Source organism: Quercus lobata, chromosome 11 (genome assembly GCF_001633185.2).
Source record: "Quercus lobata isolate SW786 chromosome 11, ValleyOak3.0 Primary Assembly, whole genome shotgun sequence".
Taxonomy (NCBI): Eukaryota; Viridiplantae; Streptophyta; class Magnoliopsida; order Fagales; family Fagaceae; genus Quercus; species Quercus lobata.
This window is the reverse complement of record NC_044914.1, coordinates 28178838-28205870: the sequence shown is the minus strand read 5'-3', so window position 1 is coordinate 28205870 and position 27033 is coordinate 28178838. Positions and strand designations below refer to the sequence as shown.

Here is a 27033-nt window from a genome sequence, read left to right as displayed (position 1 = left end):
TTTTCTATCCTCCCACTTTTCCATCCTCTCACCATTTTTTATCCTCACTTTTCTACTCTTCCAAATAAACGGACCCCTAAAGTTAACTGAAAGGCTAGCCTAATTGATTATACCACATTTATATTAGACATACTCACAATATATTTGCATAGCTGATGTGATTCAAATCCGACCACCAAAAAAGAAACAGAGGATGGTTTTGATGCATATGTGTGATTTGTGGTGGGTTGGGAACAATAATACATGGAAGACAAAAATACACTTTTAGTCCATATATTTTGAACCTATTCTCATTTTGGTCCCTAATTTGATATTACGCCTATGTCAGTCCCTGAAATCAGAAAATCATTTCCGTCTTGGTCCCTGCCATCATCTTAGAAATGGAAAAAGTATACGTGGCAAACAAAATGCACTATTGGCATAATAAATGCTAACGTGGCTAATAAAATAATAATAATAAATTATATTTTGCATTTTTTAAATGCTACATCAATATTTAAATTAATAAAAAAAGTCAGCTCAGAAAATTTAAACCAAAAATAAAATAAATTAAAATTAGGTTTTTTTTGGTCAAAAATCACATTTTTGTCCCTACATTTTCAGGCGATTTCCACTTTGGTCCCTAAATTTTATTTTTACCGTTTTTAGTCCATATCCTGAAAAACACTTCCCGTTTTGGTCCATGTTGTTATATCAGAAATGGAAAATGCACACTTGGCAAACGTCATAATTAAAAAATATTAAAATAATGTCCAAAATATTAAAATAAGGTTGGCATTGGAATCAATAGGCTGATCGAACTTAGCAAGCCAGAGCTTCCCGCTCGCTGAGCAGATCAGTGGCATCGTCGGTGACGTAATTGTAGGTCAATCAACATCCGCACACATAAGTCCTCGTTAGCATCGTGGTGGTGAAACCTCCCTATGACTTCACATCAAAGAGCGAGCCAAAGTAGAGCAGATTCAGAAGATCATCCACAAGGCCAAGGTCAGATTTGTCATTCCGGTTCTGCTCATCAGAGGAGGAGGCGGTGGATTTGTAATTGTTGTTGTTGTCGTCGTGGTTATGGTTGTTATTGGTTTCGGTGTCGTTGGCGGTGGAATCGGAGGGGGAGAGGTGGAGGCGTTGAGTGGAAAGAGAGAGCCCTTCGACGACAGCTTGGGCGAGAGGCTGGTGGAGCTTGTTGAGCTCATCGATGAGAGCTAAGACGACGGGTTTCAAGCGGAGGACTTCTTCTTGCTCCTTGTTGATCGGTTTGCCTTGAGCGATGGCTCCTTCCATTTGAGTTATGTGGTTGAGCTTTTTGCACAGCGTGCAGAGGCACTTGTTGATTAGGTTCTGGACATTATTTTAATATTTTTTAATTCTGCCGTTTGTCATGTGTGTATTTTTCGTCTCTGATATAACAGCAGGGACTAAAACGGGAAGTGTTTTTCAGGATAGAGACTAAAAGCAGTAAAAATAAAATCTAGGGACCAAAGTGAGAATCGCCTGAAAATGTAGGGACAAAAATGTGATTTTTGCCTTTTTTTTTTACTTTCATTATTTTTTTTTCGTAAGAACATGTTCTTCCCAAATCCAAGAAATAAACCCAGCAACCAAACCAATCTCTAGCAAACCTCAACTCCAAATCCAGTAACCAAATCTAATCTCCACCAAATACAGAAAAACAAGAAATAAATGAAAGAAACCAAACCAAATCATAAGTAAACCGAATAAATAAACCCATAAAACAGTAACCAACTCAATCTCCAGCAAACCTATAAACCCAGAATTTTTCTTGGGAAACAAACACACAAAAAATACATAAAAACAAACAACTCCACGTTCTCTCCAAAAACCAAAAACACAAACAAACCCAGAACAAGAGTAAGGATACCCAGCACACTTCACGTTCTCACAATCAAACCCACCACCACCATCAATTAAGAGCAAGTCGAACCCAACATAAAGAAATCCAGAACAAGAGCAAACCTAGGGATCAAAACAGAACAGATCAAAGTCAGACCACCAATTTGCAATCCATATGAATAGATCAGACCACCAATCACCACCATTGCCACCGATCAATCACCAATGGACACATCAAGCCACCGCAACCCACGCCAACAACAAACCCAACCAATGATCCACCCCTACCACCACCGAACTGACTACCACTTCACAACCACTACACCAATTTGAGCCCATCTCTTTCTTTGGAGAATCTAGCCTTTTGCCCTTGTTTGGCAATATGCCCCTGTTTGCAAACTATATAGGGGAGTGCCCCTGTTTCGGTACTTGATAACACTAAAATCGAGTTACTTAAAGAACTCGATTACATTAAAATCGAGTTATGCCTGATCAAAAAAAAAAAAAAAAAAAAAATGCATAGAACTCAATTTTAGGGAGATCGAGTTCTAAAACGCCACTATAGGGCTAAAAATGCCACAACAGGGCTCCCTCAACCTGCCATGGGACAATCACACTTATGGAAAAAAAATTTGCAGGAAAACGCCGCTATAGGACTTTAAAACGTCACTATAGGGCTAAAAAAGTGCCACCATAGAGCTCCCTCAACTTGCCATGGGACAATCACGCTTAGAAAATTTTTTTTGCAAGAAAACGCCGCTATAGGGCTTTAAAATATCACTATAGGGCTTAAAAACGCTACTATAGGGCTCTTTGAACTTGGTATGGGTAATCACACTTATTAAAAAAATTGCAGAAAAATGGCGCTATAGGACTTAAAAACACCACTATAGGGCTCCCTAAACCTTGTATGGATGATTACACTAAAATTTTTTTTGCATGGAACTCGATTTCCAAGAACTCGAGTTCCATGCATTTTTTTTTTTTTTTTTTTTTTTTTAAGTTTGATCGGGCATAACTTGATTTTCTACAAATTGAGTATTTAATTGAAACTCGATTTTAAGGTAATCGAGTATCAAAACAATGGCACGGCCCTATATAGTTTGGAAACAAGGGCATATTGCTAAATTTTTTTTTTTAAAAAAGGGGTAAAATGCCAGAATCTCCCTATTTCTCTAAACCTAGATCAAAGCTAGATCCCAAAGAAAAAGCTGAAAGAGAGAGATCTTGTTCGAGAAAACGAAGATCGGTCAGATCGTTTGGATCTTTGGTTCCGTTAATGGATTTTGAAAATTGGTCACCACAGCTCCCAGTATAGTTTTTGATCCCGGAGGTTTTGTGAATGGGTTTATTATTTGGATGTGGGAACCAAGTTTATTTGAAGCTAGAGTTTTTGTTAATGGGTTTTGTGCACGGCTTGTTATCTTCAGATTTCAAAGTTTTTTTTTTTTTTTTTTAATAATATATTTTATTTTAATTAAATTATTATTTTTAATTAGATTAATGTTTAAATTTAAATTTTAAATTATTTTAATTTTCTGAGCTGGTTTTTTTTATTTATATTAATTTAAATGTTGACGCGGCATTTAAAAAATGCCAAATATAATTTACTATCTTAACAATGCATTTTGTTTGCCACATATGCTTTTTCCATTACTGAGATGGCGGTAAGGACCAAAACAGAAATGATTTTCTGATTTCAGGGACTAGGGTAGGCGGGAAATCAAATTAGAGACCAAATGGAAAATAGATTCAAAATGTAGGGACTAAAAGTGTATTTTTGCCTATATGAAAATGCTGAACCTATAATTTTTTTTTTTTTACAAATTACTAATGTGATAAGTAATTATTGGTAAATAAAAAAATTATTTAAGTAATTGACCTAGATAAAAAATAATAAAAATTTACCGACTCAACGGTATGTAAAAATATTAAAAAAAAAAGAAAAGAGAGGTTGTTGTAGCATTACTCCAATAATATATGTATTTTTTTTTTTTTTTGGAACAAAAGAGGGGCGGGGCGACCATGTGTGACTTACCCCCTAGGGCGTGACCTAATAAAGACACCTCTGCAAAAGAATGTTGGATTAAACTATAACTACTATGACTGGAGTGTCATAGACCTTATCCTAGCACCCCAAGAGAGCTTGCAGATGAGGTACAATGTAAGTTAAGAACCCACTCCCTATATGGTACCCACTACAACTCAAACAAGGGACCTTATGCTTGCATGCGGGATCTCACCCACTGGGCCACCCCTACTGGGCAATAATATATGTACTAGTAGCAGTGCTGATCACTCCTGAACATACACATGGCACCATAAAATTCTATTATAGTAGACAGCGGCTGATATAATCACATGGCAAAGTTTGTATAGAATAAGACACGCGTTGTCGTAAATGGCAAGAAGCACCCGTCTTGACATGATTTGCGGAGAACAGATGCCCTTAGAAATGATTAAGTACCCTACTCCTATGCTTTTTTCCTATCTTTCATGTAATTATTGACGTTCACGTGATAAAAAAAACATAACGCTTTTTTTTTTTTCCTTAGATTATCCTATCTTCTTTTCTTACCATAAAACAAAAGCTCAGCCATAAACCTATACAGTCATATATGGTATCCAGTATTCACAAACGGGTTGTGTGCTAATTATGTTTTCAAAGTTAAAAGGAAGGCAATCAAATTACACGTATCAGTTAATTTCTTGTTCAATATATTGACTTTATTCTTATCTTTAATGTGCTTAAATATTCTTGATTTAATTCCATATGCTCTTATACATCTACCATTTTGTGATGTATATTTCCTTATTAGAAAATAGACTCATTACCTTCGCATGGCCCCCCATGGTAAGTTATTTTCAGGGAATTGACTTATATGTCTCTCCCTCCGGAACCTCCCATGTTAAATGAGTGGGGAAAGTCTAACATATGTCAGAGAAACTTATTCCAGTGACAGAAACGTCATAGCAGTGATCAGTTCCATTGTATGAACGAAAATTAACAAAGTGAAAACAAATTTCTTCTTCATGATAGTAAAAGTGACAGAAACATATTTCATTATATCCTTCAGAAGGTATGCATATATATTTGGTTACTACCACATACACTCTTTTTTTTTGAAAGGTACTACCACCACATACACTCCTGATAAGGAACAACATAATCATAATTAGTAACTAATGAAACCACTTAAAAAGGACGTTCGCCTTCATAATTACCCGGAGGATCATAGCTGCAAATGACGAACATCCACCCATTGTGGCACTTGACTCTAGCACACCCAAGATGAACCGAATCACGCCAAACAACCTGAGTATAGTGCAGGCACTCACCACCGACACATTGGTTGGACTTGTGGTTATAGTAAGGCTTCTCTGCTATCCACAAATTCACTGCATCCACTCCGTTTAAGTTATCATAACCTTCAGCAAGATTTTCTCCATAGGGCCCTTCTGAATGTTCCAAGTTGCAGTCTCCCGATCTCTTATTAGCATAATTTTGAGCATAGGCTGCAATTGTGTAGTTCCATCTAATTGGACCAACACCAACTTTGGCACGAGCTGCATTGTGTGCATTGACAAAGTCTTGGTGGGAGCTTTGGGCTAGGGAGACATGAAGTAGGGCCAACCCCAAGAAGCATATGGCTAGCAAATACTTGATAAACACCATTTTTATCTCTGTGCAAGGGAGAGCTAGTTTTTAGTCTTCTGGTTCTGAATGAAGATGGGATATGTGATTGAGGTATTTATAGGCAAGAGCGGTAGTCATTACGTTATTGCTGAAGCGGGGTGCCTAATAAACACACAAGCATTTGGGTCAGGTTTCTTATTTTGGGTAAAAAATACTATTTATACATACTTTATACATACTTTTACACACCCCCAAACTACACGTAAATGGTGAGAGAGCGTGCATAATAAACACAAATGCTTTTTTATATTTAGGCAATCACTATAGTTCCCAAACTATTTTTTTACTATTTTTGTGTCGTTGTAACTAAAATAAAAAAGAAAAATGTTATGTTCGCAACAGCTTCATAATATTTTTACAACAAATTAAATTATATTTAACAGGTTATTATGGATTATTATTAATGGGAAAAAAAGTAATTTCAGTAGTAGATTTAAATTTGAATCAGTGACATCTTACTGCTTATGATTTATTGTGAAATTGTTATGAACGTAGCACTTTTCAATAAATTAAAAAAAAAAGAGTGTTTTGGAAATAGAGAAATAAAAAAAATTAAATAATTAAAATAATGCCTAGAATAGAAAATTTGATATTAGTTTCAAAAAGAGATTAGGTAGTAGATTATTATTCTAAAATATGAAGAAAAATAGGAATATGATGTGAAGGCTCTCTATAATTATTATTCAAAAATAAATAAATAAATAATATACAAAATCATAGTTATTAAATCTGGATCGGCCATGATCCATTACCTAAACGTTTTGAATCATCAATTATTATTATTTTTTAAATGTTTTTTTTTTATGGTATATTACTATATTATATGGTCAAACCGAATTAAACCATGGTACCCGCATTTCTTTCTCTCTTTATATTTTCTTTTTCTTTTTTGGAACCATCCGTATTTTCTATATACGGAAAGATGCTATATTAAAGAAGAGATCCCCGAATACAATTTCCATTATTCAATGAATATTATTTCTATAAAAGCATCTCTTAATTTATATAAAGTGGAGTACTAAAAAACCTATAAATATTCAAAATGTTTATTTTATTTCATTTAATGTTTTTAACTTTTTTATATATAATTTTCTTTGAATATAATGAATTATTTCTACTTCTATTTGTATTAACATTCCCCATATATGTCTATTTTTTTCACTTCAAATTTTAATTATATATTTTGTTAATAAGATAGTTACATATTTATGACTTATCATTTAAATATTTATTTGGATATTATTTGGATATTTAATCTATATATTTATATAAAAACTTATAGATCTGGTCATTTAATTTTTTTACATTAAAAAAAATAAGATTGCATTAAGTATGAAATTACGTACTTAATCTTTAATTTCTCTTATATATTTTTTAAAATTTATCTATCAAATTTTAAGCCTTTAAGAGTTTTTGTATTTTAGAAAATATTATTAATTTCTATTAAATTTTAATTGAAGATACAGTTCCGTCAATAACCCAATAGTTAAACAAGTGGGTAAATTACATACCAAATCAAGTGCTAAAGCTGTTTGATAATTACGTTGTGTAGTATCCAACAATCCAAATCTATTAGATAATTATGCTGTGGAGTATCCAACAATCCAAATCTATTTGATAATTATGTTGTGGAGTCTCCAACAATCCATTTAGAGATAGAGAGGTTTCCAAAACGTGTGTAGTCTGCCATGCATGCATCTATGCAAATGAAACAATAAATGGTTTACCACATTATCAAACATTTCTCTGAAATATAGATCCTTCATATGTGTGTGTGTATATATATATATATATATATATATATAACACTTTGCAATCTATATCACTTGTTACTAGGATGGAGCCAGAACTTAGAGTTAGGGAGTGGCTCTACTACTAGCTGCGTGTAACGACTCTGGTCTTCAACTCTATTGATTAATCATTGTAGGTTTTTTGTGTGTGTGTTGTGTACATGCTAGATAAGGAGGAAAAAAAAAATTGTTTAAATTTTTTTAAAGAGCAGGGTAGTTTATTTTGGATAAAATAGATTGGTTGGTTTTTTTTTTTTTTTTTTTTTTTTAGCTTTACTATTGGTAATTTTTGTTGAGCTTGTATATTTTGTTTTAGATTTAGATCTATTAAATTTTTTTATGGCTTTTGAAATGAGGAAAATGCTAGAGTTACAAACTCTTTAACAAATTACTTATGTGGTAAATGATTATTAGTAAGTAAAAATGTGATGTAAGTGATGGGCCTACATGCGAACTAATAAGAGTTTGCTGCCTCAACATTTAGTAAAAATGTTGTATAAAAGTTTGTGATTATAGCATTACTCTTTAAAGAAACTATGATATTGTTAAGGGGTAAAGTGTAATTTTATAGGAAAAAAAATTGCTTAAATTAAAACCTATATTTATACTAATATTAAAAAAAAAAAAAAAAAAAAATTGTTGGTGCCATTGCCCCCAAGTCCATATCTAAATCCGTCCATGCTTGGTACTAGCAAGAACTTCTCATGTGACAGAAGGGCCAGTATCGATCGGTTCACAAGATGGAAAGCTATAGTGGCTTTCTATATGGAACTTGATTTGTTCTTATCGAATAAATTATACAAGCGAAAATTAATATTCATTCTAAATTTTTTTAAGAAGAAAATTTATGTACTTGGCGAAAAAAATTTCATTGTAGATTTTCTTTTTAATTGTCAAGATTCCCGCCTCTATATTCTATAATTTCTAGTTCAACTAGCATGAGAATCTCGTTGCAATGATTAAGTTATTTTATTTTTCATCAATCTATATATAGTCCATTTGGAGAGAGCTCAATCATCGCCACAAGTAAACCCAACATCAAAGTTTCAAATTGAAGTAATCTCTTTGAATAATATATGATAAGGTTAGTCCCAACTTCTTTTAATTCTATAATATCTTGCTAGGTCAGTTCTAAACTTCAAAATTCAGAGAGAAAGAGAAGTCAGCAATTTCAGCTGCGCAACCTAAGGTCATTTTCCTAACAGTATTCTCGTGAATATCAATACATGTACATTCCCCTATCATTGATATTTAATTAAAACAAATTAACATTGATACGCTATATTAATTTATTATTGAGGGCGCCAACATTTCACGGATTATTATCACCAAGACTTTAGGCACCATGTTACTATCTTATATTAGCCTTACATTCTTTATCAGAAAATTAAGAAATTTGGAAACAAATGCTTGGAACATGCCCTCTTTTTTATGATAGATCATTCACTTTAGGAAGGAATAACCTAAGACTCTAGGAACATGCCTCTTTTTCATGCTTGATTTCCAAGCATAAAATTGTTTTGATAGACCAATCAGATTAGGGAGGAATGACCCAATAATATATTTGAGTACCTGGGCATTGAGTGGTCCAAAGTTCAAACGACCTAGCTTTTTAAGTTTTAACCATTATTTGTTGAAACTTGTGTTAGGACTTTGAGTGACATGTAGGAGCTCACAGGATCCGAATCAGCGGGAGGTTTTCAGGAAATAGATTGACCGCAAAATCAGCCATCGATGGTAGGAAAGGAGTTCTACCATCTCAACATCTCTTTTCATTGCTTTCAAAATGTCTACGGATTTGAAATCCTCTACAAAAGTATCTTATCATAGTGATTGGTAGAATTTTTTTGCAATTAAGGGTCTTGTAGTTGAATTGTTATCTCCTCATGCACAAAATGATTGGAGGTTTAAGAAGGAGAAAGGGTTTGAGTTGGGATTAACAGCATATTGTAATTATCTCTAAAAAAAATAATTTACTACATTGTTAAAACATGGTACTAAGTTTGACATGATTTATCATTGTTAAATGGACGGTTTAAATTTTTACAATGTCAATGTTTAAACAAAATATAAATGGATTTCAATTTTAAATTTATTTTATTTTAAAATTCTTGAAACTTTTTGAAATAAAATTTTAGTTGAAAGAATTTGCAATTTCTTGAAACATAGCTAATAGAGTTTTATCTAAACTAAACTATAATTGGAGTATAATTTAAAATTTCTAGAAATATGACTAATAGGATTTTCTTTTATAATAAAAAAAAAAAAAAAAACTAAAAGTATGTTTCATAACTGTTTTTTCCCCTTATTTTCTATTTCCAAAAAATATTTTCTATTTTTGAGACTAAAAAACTTGTTTGACAATTTAAAATGGACAAAAAACAAAAACTGATCTCAAAATTCAATTTATGAAAGAAATTAAAAATATATAAAAGACTATATTTAGTTTTTAATTTACAAAAGTCAATGAAAACACGCATTTAATTTAATGAATTAGCATTAGAGTTCAAATTATAGTAACAATATATTTTAGTATTTTTTTTTTCAAAAAAACTATCTTTTTTAATTTCAATCAACTAAACATGTTTTTTACTTCAAAAATACAAGAAAATTGTTTTTTCTTTATATTCCCAAAAATAAAAATTTGAAAATAGAAAACAAATTTATATAAAGTTTTTCTTTTTTTTTTGATCTGATAATTTATATAAAGTTATTGTGAAGAACCGTGTAAACTTTCAAAATATATAGTTTAAATTATTTCCATTTCATAGTAAAAAAAAAGAACTATTTCCATTTCAAAATTTTCAATATTTCTCATAATAGTTTTATTTTAAATGAATTATCTCTATAAGATAATTCCATACTTTTTTGGCAAGATTCCATATTTTTTAGGGATTATTATTCAGGTATTTATTTAAATATTTACTCTATATCATATCATAGCATATAGTATTATATAAAAATTTGGACTTATAACTCATGGCCACGTCAAGTGGCTATCTTCTCCTTGTGACAAACGTTACATTCTCGTTAATTAAGATGATTTACAAATAAAAGTCTAGTAGCTAAGTTTTAAGAAATTTAAAATTCTACTTCAACAAAATTATATTTTAAAAATTTTGAAATTTTTTTAAATAAAATTTAAAATATATTTTAGTTATTTTGAATCTTTGATCATATATCATAATAATTTTGTATTTCAATATAATGAAATTTACACATTAAATGTTTTCCTTATGCCATGTAGGTGAAAATATATTTGTATTTCAATAGTTTAATCTAAATGAAAATCAATTAAATTCTTAATAATATTTTTAAAATTTATATTTCTTTTATATAGAGTTTTTAATTAATTCATGTGTTTCACAAGCATACTACTAGTATTTATATTTAAAAACTTAAAGCTTTGATCGTTGAAATTTTTTGTTTGCAAAAGTATTTGTTGAGCCGGTTATGTTTACTGCATACAAAGAATGCATAATAATTACAAAGACCCTTGTAGATATCATGCTAGCCACACCTCTTGATGTTTCTAATGAAAACATTAAATTCTTCATCCCCTAACTATATATATATATATATATTTTTTTTTTTTTTTGGGAGAAGAAAATTCATTCTAGACTTGCATGAGAATCTCTTTGCATTGGTTAGGTTACTTTCTTTTTTCTTTTTCATTTTTTGCTGAGATTGGTTAGGTTACTTTCTTTCCATCAATCTGCTTCTCAAAAGAATAAAAAATAATAAAATAAAATAAAGTAAAAAATCATCAATCTAAAGTGCATGCATTTGAAGAGAGCCCAATCACCGCCTTTAATTCCTAGAACATTTTGGTAAGCCACGTTTAAACTCTTTTTTTTCTTTGTTTCAGTAATTTGCGTCTTTGACATAAATCAAAACTTGAGAGAGAAAAAAAAGTCAAAGATTGGATAAGGTATAACAGTACGAAGTCTCGTGAATACACAAATAAATTCCCCTATCATACTCCTTATTAAAAAAAAGCAAAGATTGTATAAGGTATAATGTTTCACGGATATGTATCACCGTCACTTTAGGCACCATGTTAGCCTTTCGAAAGTTTCTCAGAAAGTTAACGATATTCCGCTGAACTCACGATATCAACGGAATCAGCCATCGACTGAGAGAAGGAGCAGCTGACTACTTTTCTAGCATCTCTTTTCACTACTGTCAAAAGTCTAGGGAATTTTTTTTTTTTTTTTTTCAATTTTTTTTATGCAAATTCTGATAAATTTACCATTGGCTTACATTTTCTCCCTATAACCTCAATGCTTGCAAAATTTCAAGATTATCTGATATCAATAACATTATTTAATTTATTAAATATGAGTTTATAGATTAAATAATATATACTATTCGATTGGCACAAACTATGACATGCACATTAATAACATAGAGAAGATGTATTCAAATAGTAGGATTTTTAAAATAATGATTTAATAAAATAATTTCTAAATAATTCAATAAAATTGTTTAAAATTCATAGGTAGTGTAATATTGCTTGAAATTATACTTAATATAACTAAATAATGTTATGACACAATTACTGAAGTGGTTAAAAGTGAGTGGTTTACAACACTAATATGTGTGGATCCATTATTTTTTCTTCACCACTCACAATCTATCACTTCAATAATGGTAAAAAAAAAAAAAATTGAAAAAACATTGTGTACGTAGGATTATTTGGTGTAACTTAATCCTAATCTAATATAAATTAGTACTGCATAATACCAAATCTAATTCTTCTTTTTTTTTTTCTTTTTTTTTTATATATATATTTTGATGAAGATATGAAATCTACGTAAGTAATTGATGATGTGATTTATGTCATGTATATGAACTACATAATTATTTAAAAATTTCATAGTTGAGATTTCAAAATTTTTAATTTAAAATTTCTTTATAAATGTAAGGGATTCTAATCACAACGGTAGACTTAGTAACGTTGACCCAATACAAATTTACTTATTTTCTTCTGCCCAAATTAGATAGTAATGGGCTCACCCCACTTATTATATATAAATCGTTCAATGGATAACCCAAAAAAAATCACAATATTTTTACAATAGTTGAGAAGTATCATAAGTCAAAATAAAATAATTATTAATATATACGGATCCATAACTATTATGAGTATTATGAAAATATTGTGACATTTTTTATAAAGCTGAAACCAAAAAATATCCTTCGCATGAGGCTAAAATTGTTTTAAGATTTCATCTATGATGTCAAAAATATTTTAACTCAATTAGTTGACACTTTTTGTATTTTTAAGACATTCAAGGTATACAAAATCGTTTCTTTTTTCCCTTCTTTTGGTAGCATCGTGGTTTTATAAAATTCTCCTACAAATTTATGAAAACTTTGGTTGTTCTAGTCTCTTCTGTTCTTTCTTTCTTGAAGTGGATTGACAACCAAATAAGAGTCAAGTCGTAGAGCTTATTCTTTTTCTCATATCATTCCATTTTTCTATTTTGCAATAACCACGGGTGTAACCTATGCGAGTCACATGCTATCACAGCATTACACAATGTCTCACTTTCTTCTATTTACCGATCACTTCAGGTGCATGACAGTATCAACTAATTGGTAAATGTTTAAGGAGAACCGTTCATGCTATTTTCATATTTATGTTTTTTTTTTTTTTTTTTTTCCCCCAAATCTAAAAGATTGTGTTCAAAATCAATATACTTGTTTGCCTTGCTGCGAGCACCAGTGCAAAAGTCATGTTACGGATGGTTCCATTCATCCACCACCATGAAAACAAGTGAATTGGAGATCTAGGTGAGAAATGATTCAAATTCCATGATTAACAACATATTATAATTGTCTAATAAAAAATAGGTGTCTTGTATTTCATTTACTAGAACAGAACTTAATTTCCAAGTATCAAATTACGAGATTTAAAAGTCCTAGATAAAATGGAAGCAATTCACATTTACATAGCTACTTAATGGTGTGCTTGGAATCCAAAACTTTTAAAAACAACCATAAACCACGGCACTTCAAGTTGAAAGCAAGTACGTTCAAAATCACATAAAGATGTAAATGAATTGCCACCCAATGAAAGGTGGATGACTTTATAATTTATTTTAATCTTTTTCTCCTAAATTAGTTTATTTATGAATAAAAACATTTGGTTTTATTCATAGAGCTTCAATTAATTTCTATTTCACCAATTACAGTGTGTAATATCTAAAATAAAAAGCAAAAAATAAATCCAATTTTTAAAAAGAAATAATTAATTGCCTAACAAAGGGGAAAAAAAGGACATATCAATATATCACAATATATGGTATAAATGGTGGAGCATAAACTGGAATATTAAGAGTGGAACCGAAAATTTTTATTCCTTATTTATCATTAAACCTTTTTAAATCATAGATGGAGATGCTTTATTAAACATATATAGCCCTTAGTAAGGTTTCTGGCCAACATAGTTGCCAGGAGGATCATAGTTGCAACCAATGAATGTCCCACCATTGTTGCACCTCACTTTAGCACATCCAAGACGAACCGAGTTGCGCCAAACCACCTGAGTATAGTGCAGGCACTCCCCACCAACACAAGAGTTAGAGTTGTAGTCATAGTTGGCTTTCTCGTCGACCCACATCTTCACCGCATCTGTGCCTGAGAGGTCAGCGCTGCCCCATGCAATGTTTTCACCATATTTTCCACCGGAGTGCACAAGATTGCAATCTCCAATACGCTGATTAGCATAGTTCTGTGCATATGCGGCTACAGTGTCATCCCAAGTCAGAGATGGAACTCCCACGTCTGCACGGGCTGCATTGTGGGCATTAAGGTAGTCTTCTTTGGAGTCTTGGGCAAGGGTGAGATGGACTAGGGTTAAGCCCATGAGAAAAACAAAAGCTAGTGAAATCTTACACAACCCCATTTTAGTGCAAAGCAAAATCTTAAGTGATTGGTGGAGAAATAAGGTATGTGCATGAGGTATATATAGGGAATTAGGGATATACGTAGCGTGAAAAATGGTGTGATGAACATTGGAAGTAATGGTTGAATGTTCAAAAGCACAATGTGGAAAACATTAAGAGGAACTAGAAGTCTAGAATAGTATTTGCTAATGACGGAATAACTATAATTCGTTTGTTATCGAAATTACTTTCAGTTAAAATATTTCTTTTGAAGCAAGTTTTTTTTTTTTTTTTTTTTTTTTTTGAGAAGAAGAACGAAAGCATAATGACTTCTACGTAGATAATGAAATGAATTTCAGTCTTGATTCTTGACCTTGACTATAAACAAGAATATACTTTGGGCTGTTAATGTATATTATGTTATGGGCTTTAGGCCCAATTAGGTTACTTGTATAGCACACTGGTACTTGTACTACACTCTACTTGTACTGCACACATATGCCTCCTATATAAAGGCAGTGATGTATATTCTTTAATTAATGAAATACAATACAATCATTCAGTATTTCTAACATGGTATCAGAGTCATTGCTCTAACCTTCTTGTGTCTTGCAGTCCTGTCTTTGTTGGTGTTTTCCGCTGCCTCGACTTCTTCGGTCAGTAAACCTTTTTTTTGTGCCCTCAGAGGTGCCAAGGTTGAATCTTCACCGTCAGAAGCTCGATCACCGCCACCAAGATCACTGCCTCCGTCAAGTCTTCCACATCAGACCTCCGATTAAGACATAAGAAATATCAACGTCTAGATTTTCAACCGATCTACACACAGCCGCCGGAATCATCATCATCTGACCTCTCACGCACCGCCACGCGCCGGTCAAAGATTCGGCCGCTTTTCCACGCGCCGTCTGTGTTGCTCCGATCATCTCACCGCCGCAGTCATCGGATTCGTCTTGCTCCGATCTACATCACCGGCGAAGAATCAGCATCATCAGGCGTTCCACGCGCCCTCACGCGCCGACAGAAGTTTCGGCGAAGATTGGACCACGCGCCTCACGCGCCGCTGGGTCATCTGCTGACGTCATCGCTGACGTCATCTCTGCCACGTCATCATCTACGTCAGCCCTAGCTGACGTCATCCGATAACGTCATCTTGTTGACGTCATCACTGGAGTTGACCTTTGACCGTTGACCGTTGACTCTGACCGTTGACCGTTGACTTTTCTGCAGAGTTGACTTTTTGCAGTCCAGGTGCTCCTTACCCAGTTTTTCGCGTAGATTTCGTTTTTGCAGTCTATTTTTGCATATTTTGCTTCAAAATGAAGAATAAGGACAAGTCTTCTTCCTTTTGCAACAATCGTCGCCGACAATCCAACAAACGTTTTTGTAATTTTTGCAAACGTTTTGGCCATAATATTGAGACGTGCTTTCAACGCAACAAATCAGTTGTTTCCATTTCTGCTGCTACTGTTGCTAACACTAAGAGTGTCCAACCTATGGCTCCCGTCTCTGCAAAGTCTCAGTCTTCTGGATCCACTTTCACCATTTCCAGAGATGACCTTATAAATATCATCGCCAATGTCATTCGTATGGTTGGTAATGCATCTTATTCCTCTTCTCTCTCAGCTTTATCTGGTATGTCTCCTACCTCTTGGCTTATGGATTCTGCTTGTTGCAATCACATGACACCTCACTCGTCCTTATTCTCTGAACTTAAACCTGCACCACACCCTCTTAATATTCGCACAGCAAATGGTTCCACAATGTCTGGTCATAATATAGGCTCTGTTTCGACCTCTAACCTCTCGGTTCCTGGAGTCTTTAATGTTCCTGACCTTTCTTACAATTTGTTTTCTGTGGGACAATTAGCTGAGTTGGGTTATCGCATTATCTTTGATTATTCTGGGTGTATTGTGCAGGATCCAAGGACGGGACAGGAGCTTGGGACCGGTCCCAGAGTTGGGCGTATGTTTCCCGTGGACAACCTTCGTCTTCCACTTGTTGCTCCTGTTTCTGTTGCTGCAGCTACCGTAGTTTCTTCTGTTCCTTCCCTTGCACTTTGGCATGCTCGACTTGATCACGCATCTTCCTCTCGGGTACAACAATTGGCTTCTAGAGGTTTGTTAGGTTCAGTGTCTACCGAAAATTTTGATTGTGTCTCATGTCAGTTAGGAAAACAACCAGCCTTGCCTTTCAATACTAGTGAATCAATAACAACTGATATCTTTGACCTTATTCATTCTGATGTTTGGGGGCCTTCCTCTGTCTCTAGTATTGGTGGGTCTCGATATTTTGTTGTCTTTGTTGATGATTACTCTCGCTATAGCTGGATTTTTAATATGAAACATCGTTCTGAATTATTGCAAGTATATTCTAATTTTGCAAAAATGGTTGAAACTCAGTTTTCCAAACGCATCAAAATTTTTCGATCTGATAATGCTCTTGAATATACTCAATATGCTTTCCAAGCTGTTTTGCATTCCTATGGCACTGTTCATCAACTAACTTGTCCAGGTACCTCTCAGCAAAATGGTAGAGCCGAACGGAAACTTCGTCATATTCTTGACACTGTTCGTGCTCTCCTTCTCTCTGCCAAAGTTCCTGCTCCTTTTTGGGGCGAAGCTGCTCTTCATGCTGTTCATGCTATTAATCGCATTCCGAGTCCGGTTATCCAAAATCAAACTCCATATGAGCGCCTTTTTGGGTCATCTCCAGACTATCACCACCTTCGCTCCTTTGGTTCTGCTTGTTTCGTTCTTCTTCAGCCACATGAGCATAACAAACTTGAGCCTCGGTCAAGGCTTTGTTGTTTTCTTGGCTATGGCGAAACTCAAAAGGGGTATCGGTGTTATGACCCTGTCTCTCATCGTCTTCGTGTTTCCCGCAATGTTGTCTTTTGGGAACATCGCCTCTTTGTTGAGCTCTCTCACTTTCGTGCCTCCTTATCTTCCTCCTCTGTTTTAGATATTTTTCCAGATGAGGCACATATTCCTTCTATAGCTGCTCCTGATCCTCCTGTAGTTGCTCCTGATTCTCTTGTAGACTTCTCTGTCCAACCACCAGATATCACTGATCCCTTTCCTAGTTCACCCTTTAATGAACAGGTGGAAGATGAACAGGTTGAAGACGAGCTACCCAACCCCAACCCTGAGCTTGGGTCCCCTGCTCCTGCTCCGCCTGAAGATCTTGCACAAGACATTCCACCTCGTCACTCAACTCGAGTAAGATCTATTCCTGCACATTTACTTGACTATCATTGTTACACTGCTCTTGCTACACTACATGAGCCTCACACCTATCGTGAGGCTTCCACTGACCCTTTATGGCAGATTGCAATGAAAGAGGAACTTGATGCATTATCTAAAAATCATACTTGGGATTTGGTGACACTCCCTCCCGGGAAATCTGTGGTTGGTTGTAAGTGGATCTACAAGATTAAGACTCGCTCTGATGGGTCCATTGAGCGCTACAAAGCTCGTCTTGTTGCAAAAGGTTTTACACAGGAGTATGGGATTGATTATGAAGAGACCTTTGCTCCGGTTGCTCGTATCTCATCTGTCCGTGCCCTCTTAGCTGTTGCTGCTGCCCGTAAATGGGATCTTTTTCAGATGGATGTCAAAAATGCATTCCTTAATGGGGATTTACATGAAGAAGTTTATATGCAACCTCCTCCTGGTCTCTCTGTTGACTCAAACAAGGTTTGTTACCTTCGACGTGCACTTTATGGCCTTAAACAAGCTCCACGAGCTTGGTTTGCTAAATTCAGCTCTACCATCTCTCATTTGGATTACATGGCCAGTCATTATGATTCTGCCTTATTTCTTCGTCGCAGTGACAAAGGCACTATTTTACTTCTCCTATATGTGGATGATATGATCATAACTGGTGATGACCTCAGTGGCATTCAAGAACTCAAGGATTTTCTCAGTCAGCAATTTGAGATGAAAGATCTTGGACATCTCAGCTACTTCTTGGGTCTTGAAATCACTCATTCTACTGATGGACTTTATCTTACTCAAGCTAAGTATGCTTCTGAACTCTTGTCTCGAGCTGGACTCACTGATAGCAAGACTGTTGACACTCCAGTTGAGCTTAATGCGCATCTGACTCCCTCAGGGGGGAAACCATTGTCTAATCCCTCTCTTTACAGACGATTGGTTGGCAGCCTAGTTTATCTCACAGTTACTCGTCCAGACATCTCCTATGCTGTTCATCAGGTGAGCCAGTATCTGTCTGCTCCACGATCAACTCACTATGCTGCTGTTTTGCGCATTCTTCGATACTTGAAGGGCACCCTCTTTCATGGCCTTTTCTACTCAGCTCAGTCTCCTCTTGTACTTCGTGCATTCTCTGATGCTGATTGGGCAGGAGATCCTACTGATCGCAGGTCTACTACAGGTTATTGTTTTCTCCTTGGTTCTTCTTTGATTTCTTGGCGAAGCAAGAAACAAACTTTTGTGGCCCGCTCCAGTACTGAAGCAGAATATCGTGCTCTTGCTGATACCACATCTGAGCTCCTTTGGCTACGATGGCTCCTTAAGGATTTGGGTGTGTCCACCTCCTCTGCTACTCCCCTTTATTGTGACAACCAGAGTGCCATTCATATTGCTCATAATGATGTCTTTCATGAACGGACTAAACACATCGAGATTGATTGTCATTTTATCCGTTATCATCTTGTCCATGGTGCTCTTAAGCTTTTCTCCGTCTCCTCCAAAGATCAACTTGCAGATATCTTCACCAAGTCACTTCCTAAGGGACGCACTCGTGATTTGGTTGACAACCTCAAGTTGGTCTCACATCCACCTTGAGTTTGAGGGGGGCTGTTAATGTATATTATGTTATGGGCTTTAGGCCCAATTAGGTTACTTGTATAGCACACTGGTACTTGTACTACACTCTACTTGTACTGCACACATATGCCTCCTATATAAAGGCAGTGATGTATATTCTTTAATTCATGAAATACAATACAATCATTCAGTATTTCTAACAGGGCTGCCCAACTCTCTAGAGACTAAGAAACAAATGGTGGTAGCAAACATTTTAATTTTCAAATTGAAATAACATAGCATCACATTCTTAAAAGGCAACTATTATGTATTTAATATATTACTTCCATTACTTTTTTAAATAGTTTTGCTACATTTTCAAGACCATCAACAAACAAAATTATTTACAGTCTAAGTTTACCAAAAAACTTACTCGTTTCTTTTTTAATATATTACTCTCTCTTTTTTTTCTCTCTTTTTTTTTTTTTTTTTTTTTTTTTTTTTTTTTTTTTTTTCTGTTTTTTTGATACCCTGATGGTTGGAATTAGGGGAATTTTAATCTTAAATATTTCTATTGAATATAACAAAAGATGTAACTAGTCGAACTAAAAAACTTTTGACAAAAAACTCTCAACTCCAAAGGATATTGATTAATGTTTGTCAAGGTATATGACTTTTAAAATGAGCGTTAAAATATATGTTTTGTGATATGTTGGAGCAAAATCAATGCATTTACTGGTTATTACCTCATAGACTCATAACTTGTCATACTTTTTGACCTGCATAAAATCTTACCTAGGAAGTCTGTCTAATAATTACAAGGAAATAACAGCGCATTTTGTTGCAGAAAATGAGCCGAGTCTGCTGTAAACAAATTCTCAGTGCATGGTTCAAGTTTTATAACATTGCTTGGTACTAGTCTACTAGATAGGGAAAAGATACCCTCCCATGATTAGGAGTGGATTTCAATTAATTTAATCGGTAAAGTCATTTGTCATTGAATAAGAGATTCAAAGTTTAATATTCACTTACACAAAAAACAATTAGTGTATTGGTCATAAACAACCATGGCTCTAGGAATTTTTCTAGGGGGTCAGTAAAAAAGTGTATTTTCGGTAGAAGATAAATCTTACGGTCTACATGATTTTCATATTACAAATTTGTCTATAATACTAACAAAAGAATAATAGATAAACTATAAATTTGGTTGCCATATTGTTTATTAATTCAATGAACATATTAATTATTGTTGCTGAGAATAAATTTTGAAAATCATCTATTGTTTCTAAATTCAGTAAACATATTAATTATTGTGTTAAGTGAATTTTAATTATTACTGTTTATAATACTTTTATTTATCAGTTTCTACACTCTTTTACAATTATTTTATTTAACAATTTAACACAACTTTGATAAGATTATCACAAAAATAAAATAAAAAATGATAACTATTAGTCTTTGTAATTGTATTAGGAAATTTTTTGTTATATATGTTAACATTTGCTTTTTTCTTCACTTAGTCACTCTCCTGTCCCATGCCTCTTGTCTATTTTTTTGTTTTTTAATTTTTTATTATTATTTTAGAATCGCCCTCTATCTAATTGTTTAATTGTCTTTGGGCAAAATTTAGATACAGTACCGTAGGTACAGTATGTTAGGTTCCTCACTTAAAATTTTCACATCTGTCCAATTTAACAGACTAGGCAAACGGCGTTAAAATTAAAATTTTTTTTTTTTTTTCCTGTACCCACAACTTAAAATCTCCAGTTTTCTCTGTAACCAAACAGAAAAGTTCAAAAAATAAAAGCAGATCTACTGGGTTTCAAACCAAAAAACACACATAGGAGAGAAAGAGATCTGAAAGCGGGGAAAGGGGGTGAGGCTCAGATTGGGGCGGAGGCGGAGGATGAAGGGACAGTGAGCGGTGGAGGAGGATGAGTAGGAGAAGCAGCAGACAAAGAAGGGAGATGCAGGGCCAAGTGCGAGTGGTGGTGGTGGTGGTGGTGAGAAACCTCGCCGTGAGCATAGTCACTAAGGGCAGCGTCGGTGTTCTTGAGATACGTGGCGTAAGAAGAGTGCGCGGCGGCGAAGGCGTTGCGCACAGAAACTGCCTCTTTCATGTAGAGCTTTCGATCTTTGCATCAAGACACAACTTCTTCATTCTTGATCTTGGACTGACTACCTTCTGGTTTTTTTTTCTCTCTTTCTTCTCTGAATTTCAGACACGCAGAGAGCAAAGAGAGAGCAAAAACCCAAATTCGATTGGGTTTAGAAATGGGGATTGGGATGAAAACTTGGAAGAATCAAAGACGTAAAAGACAGATTAGTAGAAGTAAACACATATACACACACCGAGAGAGAGAGAAAGAATCATAGATCAGAAAAGAAAGAAAGAAAGGAAACAGGTGCACGCATACACAGTGCACACACCAAGAGAGAGAAATGAGATATTCTTTCTTTCTTTCTTTCTTTCTTTCTTTAACGCCGTTTGTCTGGTCTATTAAATTTGACAGATGTCAAAAATTTAAGTGGGGAACCTAAGGTACTGTACCTAAGTTTTGCCCATTGTCTTTTAATGTTAATATTTGCTACCCATAGACTGAATGGCACGTGCCCCCCAGTCCCCACTTAACAAATAACAAATTAAAAGCACATTCAGATTCAGCCACTCCACTTATATATTCATTCAAAAGTATAAATTAATTGAGAAGTGTTATGTCCCAACATTTTCACAAGTGTCATGTCTACAAGATTTTCACATTACTTTCACAACAAATCTTAGATGGTAAGTTGTTATTTATTCTAATTTGAAACCACTGCTGAAATTTTCCTAATACAATTAGCCAATAACAACTTGCTAATTAAGATTTGTTATGAAAATATTATAAAAATATTGTGTACATAACATTTTTCAAATTAATTATAACTTTATTTGTAATGACGGGTTATTAAGAAAGTCAAATTCACGCTTATATAAGTTGGGCTTAGAAAAATTATAATTAGATATTCAAATTTGTAGTTTAGAGGGGTTTAAACGAAAAATAAATAATATATATATATATATATATGTGTGTGTATGTATATATTACTGTGTTAGGCAGGTTATAATAAATTAATAATGAATATTCAATTTCCAGTAAATTAATCATGACCACCGGGACAAATTTGTTTGAGAAACTTCATCATAGGCAGTAACCTTGGACTCTTCCACCAATAAAATCATAATAGTTATGCAGCCATAAATAACTTCTTATGCTAATAAAGTAATACTTGGGATATCTTCGTTGTCGTTTTGTATTTGGGTCAATCCCAGTGCTTTTAATTTTAAATTTATCTACCAATAATAATCATTTGTTTTACTTTTCTATTTTGAACTATATAAGGTTCATCTAGAAAAGCACATGCTTTTCCGTTAGGCAGTTATCCAAGCTAACCACCAATCACGGGAAACACAATGACCATGATTTTAGGACCCAGCCATGTGGATGTGGTGACATCAAACAATTAAAAATAGATTTTTATTTTCCTCCGCATTCAATTTCATAATTTGCTAACTTGTACCACTTTTAATTGACTTCTCATAATTGCACAAATCAATATATAAATCATCAAATTAAGTGTGAGAATGATTATATCCCACAAAAGTTAAAGTAAACCCACTGCTTGCGGTGGGTTCTAGTTAGTTCAACTGGTAAAGTCTATGATGGTTGAATAAGATATCTGAGTTCAATCTCCGTCTACACCAAAAACTGATTGGTGTCTTGGTCTAATAAGAGCTATCATCAGAAGCGGACGCCATAGATTGAAACTTTCTCAAAAAAAAAAAAAAAAAAAAAAAAGCCCCCTGCTTGCGAAAAAAATATCACTTTTTTTTTTTCTTCTTTTCAGTAGGAAACAACAAATATCACTTTCTAAGAGCCTTATGATACATGCCACGTAATTAAAAAAAAAAATGCATCGTAGGTATTACATGTACATGATTGATAGCAAACCTTTTATATATATATATATATATATATATATATATATACATTCCTTATATACAGAATTAAAGTTGAAAAAGTTTACTAATTTTTCAATAAACTATCAATACAAGTTATGGTATCAAATCATAGCCACATGTAAAGTTTGTGATTTTTTATTTATTTTATAGATATAATAGAATTCATTCATATCATTCACATTTGTTCCAAGTTTAAGTTAACAATTTTGCCAATTAACTTACGTGAAACCTATAAAATTTGTGATATTATAATCTATATATCTATATAAAACCGAAACTTTTAAAACTCCCACAATTTTCCACATCATCATTTTAATTTTAAAAAAAAATTAATTTTTAAAACTAAATAATGAGAGTCCTAACAGGAGTCTCTTATATATATATATATATATATATAAGAGACAAAATCTTTGAAAAACCTAAAGCAGTCTCTTTTGTCTGTCTCCACTAAAAGAGAAAACTCTAAACTTCAATTTCTTTGGTACGCTTGCTATTGCTTTTTCTCTTTTCTGTGAATAAGTTTTTTTTGCTTTTGTTTAGTAGTACTTTACAATATATAGTATAACTACAAGTATTGTAGTAAGTTTGCTAACTTTTTGTGTGGTTCAAAGATGTTATATTCTATATTATTTTAGATTATATAACCTTAAGCTTTACCTTATGGAGACGTATGTTAGGTTGTCTCACATCAGAAGTAGCTTATTGCATTTGTTGTACAAGTTTTCAATTCCTTTTGTGTGGATATTTTTTCACAGCTGTGGATTAAGGTATATGCACTATATGTTATCTTATGTTTTCTCTTATTGTGTCATGCTTCTTTGTTTATTAATTAAAGATTATGTTGGAAGCCTATATTATTTGCACCTTCAAAGCGTTTGACAATGTTTGGACCAAATTTTTCATCAATTAGGAAGAATTGGATAAAAAAAAAACTTAGAAAAGCTTTCCATCCTTACTGAAATTGTCTCGCAATAATGAGTTTTTTTTTTTTTTTTTTAATAATTTGTAGGTTCTGAATCTTTTGATTTTTAATTTTATTGTCTTTTGAAAGTTTGACCATCTAAATTTTTGGGTTCAATTTTTTGCAATATTTGAAACAGTTTAGCAAATTTCAACTGTTATAATTATGGATTATTCTCTTGAAAGTGACTTATCTTTTTCTTATATTTCTCTATTTGGTAGCCATATATTTTGTTTTGTTTCAATAATTTCTAGGTAGTGTCAATAAATTTTCTGATTTTTTTTTTTTCCTTTCAGACGTTTTAATAACAGAATTTTTTAGTTATTTATTTTTAATATCTAAATTTGTTAGCTAGATTTTTTTGCAACCCATTGCATGTTCAAGCAATGGCTTATTCATCAAATTGTAACTCAAAAAGATAGGAGCAATTCATACAATAGTATAGTTTCATAATCAATTTAAAATTTTATAAAATTATTTTAGTCTATTATAAATAGGTAAGTTCCCGTGCGTTGCACGGGTTTCCGACTAGTAACTTCTATGCTCCAATTGTTTTGGCGTCAAGTCTTTTATTTTTGTGTACTCAGATATATTCCTGAAAACATTTTTAGGCATTAATTTTCCAATTACAAAAAATTTAAAAATTTCTTATATATGTTTTTATATAGATACTAAATATTAACTTTAATTCTTTGCTTTAAAATATTATTATGGAATAACTCTACTCAAGTTGAGAAATAAGCATAATTCCAATAAAATCAATGAAAGTTACACAAATAAGCAAAACCAAAATAAGAGTGTAACATAATGAAAAATATTAAAACAATTAGTATAAACTATCAACTAAACTTAAAACAAATTTTGAAGAAAATACTCATCAGCTCAAAGAAGGAAATATGTAAATATATATATATATATATATATATACTTAAAAGATTTTTGTGCAATTTTTAAATTTTGGGAGCAAATTTTGAAATCTTGAGGTGTATTTAGCTATTTTCGAAGCTACTTTAGTCATTTAAGTATTTTTGATGGAATAATTTTGTCATTTTTGTAGTTTAGGGTTATTTCAAACATATTGGAATATTGGATATTTTAAAGAGATTTTGATTATTTTGGAGGTTTGAAGGATATTTTGTATATTTAATAGGTTTGGGGATATTTTGGTCATATTAGAGGTGTACATAGTATTTTGGTTATTTTAGGACTATTTTTTTTCCCATTTTATAAGTTCCCAAGATATTTTTGTCATTTTAGGGATTGGGAGGAGGGTTTTTGTCATTTTCGAATTTAAAGGGTATTTTGGTAATTTTTAAGGTTCCAAGGGTTATATATGAGGTTTAAGGGTAATTTGGATATTCGGAATATTTTAAAGGTATTTATGTCATTTAATAAATCATTAGGGGGCATTTTAGTCATTTCAAATGGTTTAGGGGGACATTTTGCTCATTTTCAATTTTGTAAGGGTATTTTGGTAATTTTCAAGACTTTACTAGTATTCTATCATTTTGTAGATTTTCATAGTATTTTTTCCATTTTGGAGCTTTTAGAGGAAAGTGGAGCATGATGTTTAATTTGATGCAAAGCGAATAACCTTACCATGGCTTGACATGCTATGAATCCTCTAGAAAGAGAGGGATTTTGATGGGTTTTTTTTTTTTTTTTTTTTTCCCCTCTCTCTCTATTTTGGAGTTTTTCAATTTTTGTTAAAAGGGAAATGAATAGAAAATTCTCATATACACATTACACAGTAGCCTTAGGCAAATTTTAAGTCATATCACGATGAATTTGGAAAATTTTATTTTAAATATCAATAAAAACACAGAAGGCATCATTCTTGAATAAAAAACTTCTTGCACTAGTTTAGTCAGATACTATTTAGTTGATTATAGATAGATTTTTTTTTTTTTTTTTTTAGATATAATATTTGAGCTAAATAATCTTTCAATCCCAAATTGGTTTATTAAAAAGAAATGTTATGCCCACAACATTTTTATAATATATTCGCAACAAATCTTAAGTAGCAAGTAGTTATGCAGGTGAACAAAAATGTAATTTAAATTACGAATTCAAATTATAACTACTAATAATATACCATCTATTTTTTGTTGCAAAAGTATTGTGAAAATGTTGTGTATATAGCATTCTTCCTTATTAAAAGACTCCGTGTAATTAAAATGGGAAAGACTATCTACTTGAACCCCTATCAGCAATGCTAAGAATGGAAGGCCTTAAAAAAGCCTAGCCATAGAATGAAATACTTTCTTTAAAATTTGAAAACTAGCCAAAATGCTTTGTTTTCCTCCATGATCTCTCGCTTGATTCATACTCGTTGTTTCTACATTGCCCTTTTCTGTGTGTCACACTTAATCCACCATTCGGACTTTTCTAAGCCAAAAATAGAATTTAACCTGCCACCTCTTTTACAATCCATGCCTAGGGACATGTCACAAGTGCCATGTCGTAAATGAAGTCTAACTCCGAATAAGCTTAAAGGTATTCTCACTAACAGACTTTCTCACTTTAAAAAACTAGTCTTTTTCTGACTCTCACACGTAACAAAGATACACCACGAAATTAGTGATGGATTTTTTTCCTTCAAGATAATAGGATTTTTATACTTTGTCTCGGTGTCATATCAATAGTAACTAGCTATTGCGTCAAGATGCATGTGTTTCAACTACCAAAGATTTTAATTAATAACATCAATCTGGTTAGGAAATGTTAAATACTTCTAACTGGTGCTTGTAAGTCGTTGCGCCAATGTACTAAAGCATAGGTGTTTTGTATCCATTGAGCAAAGACGGGTTGTAATTGTATAGCAGTAGATATATCTTGAGGACACCGATCAAGACTAGTAAGCCCATAAGCCCATAGTTCAAAGGGTTCACATAATCGAGAATCATCAGATTTACGCGTATTTTCAACTCTCCAAAACGGTTTGTTATTCCTAGTCTCTAATGCCGAGGTCATTCATATATGTTAATCAATCTTTAGCAACAGTTTATGTGACCTTGTTCAGGGAGAGGGATAGAACTACCTTGTCCCATTAGGGGCATTCCTTGCCGT

General features: G+C 33.1%; 2 protein-coding genes across 2 annotated transcripts; both read right to left on the bottom strand.

The window, feature by feature from the left end:
• Positions 1-4967: 4967 nt before the first annotated feature.
• LOC115968790 (basic form of pathogenesis-related protein 1-like) lies at positions 4968-5646 on the bottom strand. The gene has a single exon (XM_031088290.1). It carries the CDS (start codon positions 5525-5527, stop codon positions 5048-5050), a length of 480 nt encoding a protein of 159 aa, XP_030944150.1. The 5' UTR covers positions 5528-5646; the 3' UTR covers positions 4968-5047.
• Positions 5647-13677: 8031 nt separating this feature from the next.
• Positions 13678-14279, bottom strand: LOC115968789 (basic form of pathogenesis-related protein 1-like). Its single transcript, XM_031088289.1, has one exon. It carries the CDS (start codon positions 14249-14251, stop codon positions 13769-13771), a length of 483 nt encoding a protein of 160 aa, XP_030944149.1. The 5' UTR covers positions 14252-14279; the 3' UTR covers positions 13678-13768.
• Between the last annotated feature and the right edge of the window lie 12754 nt (positions 14280-27033).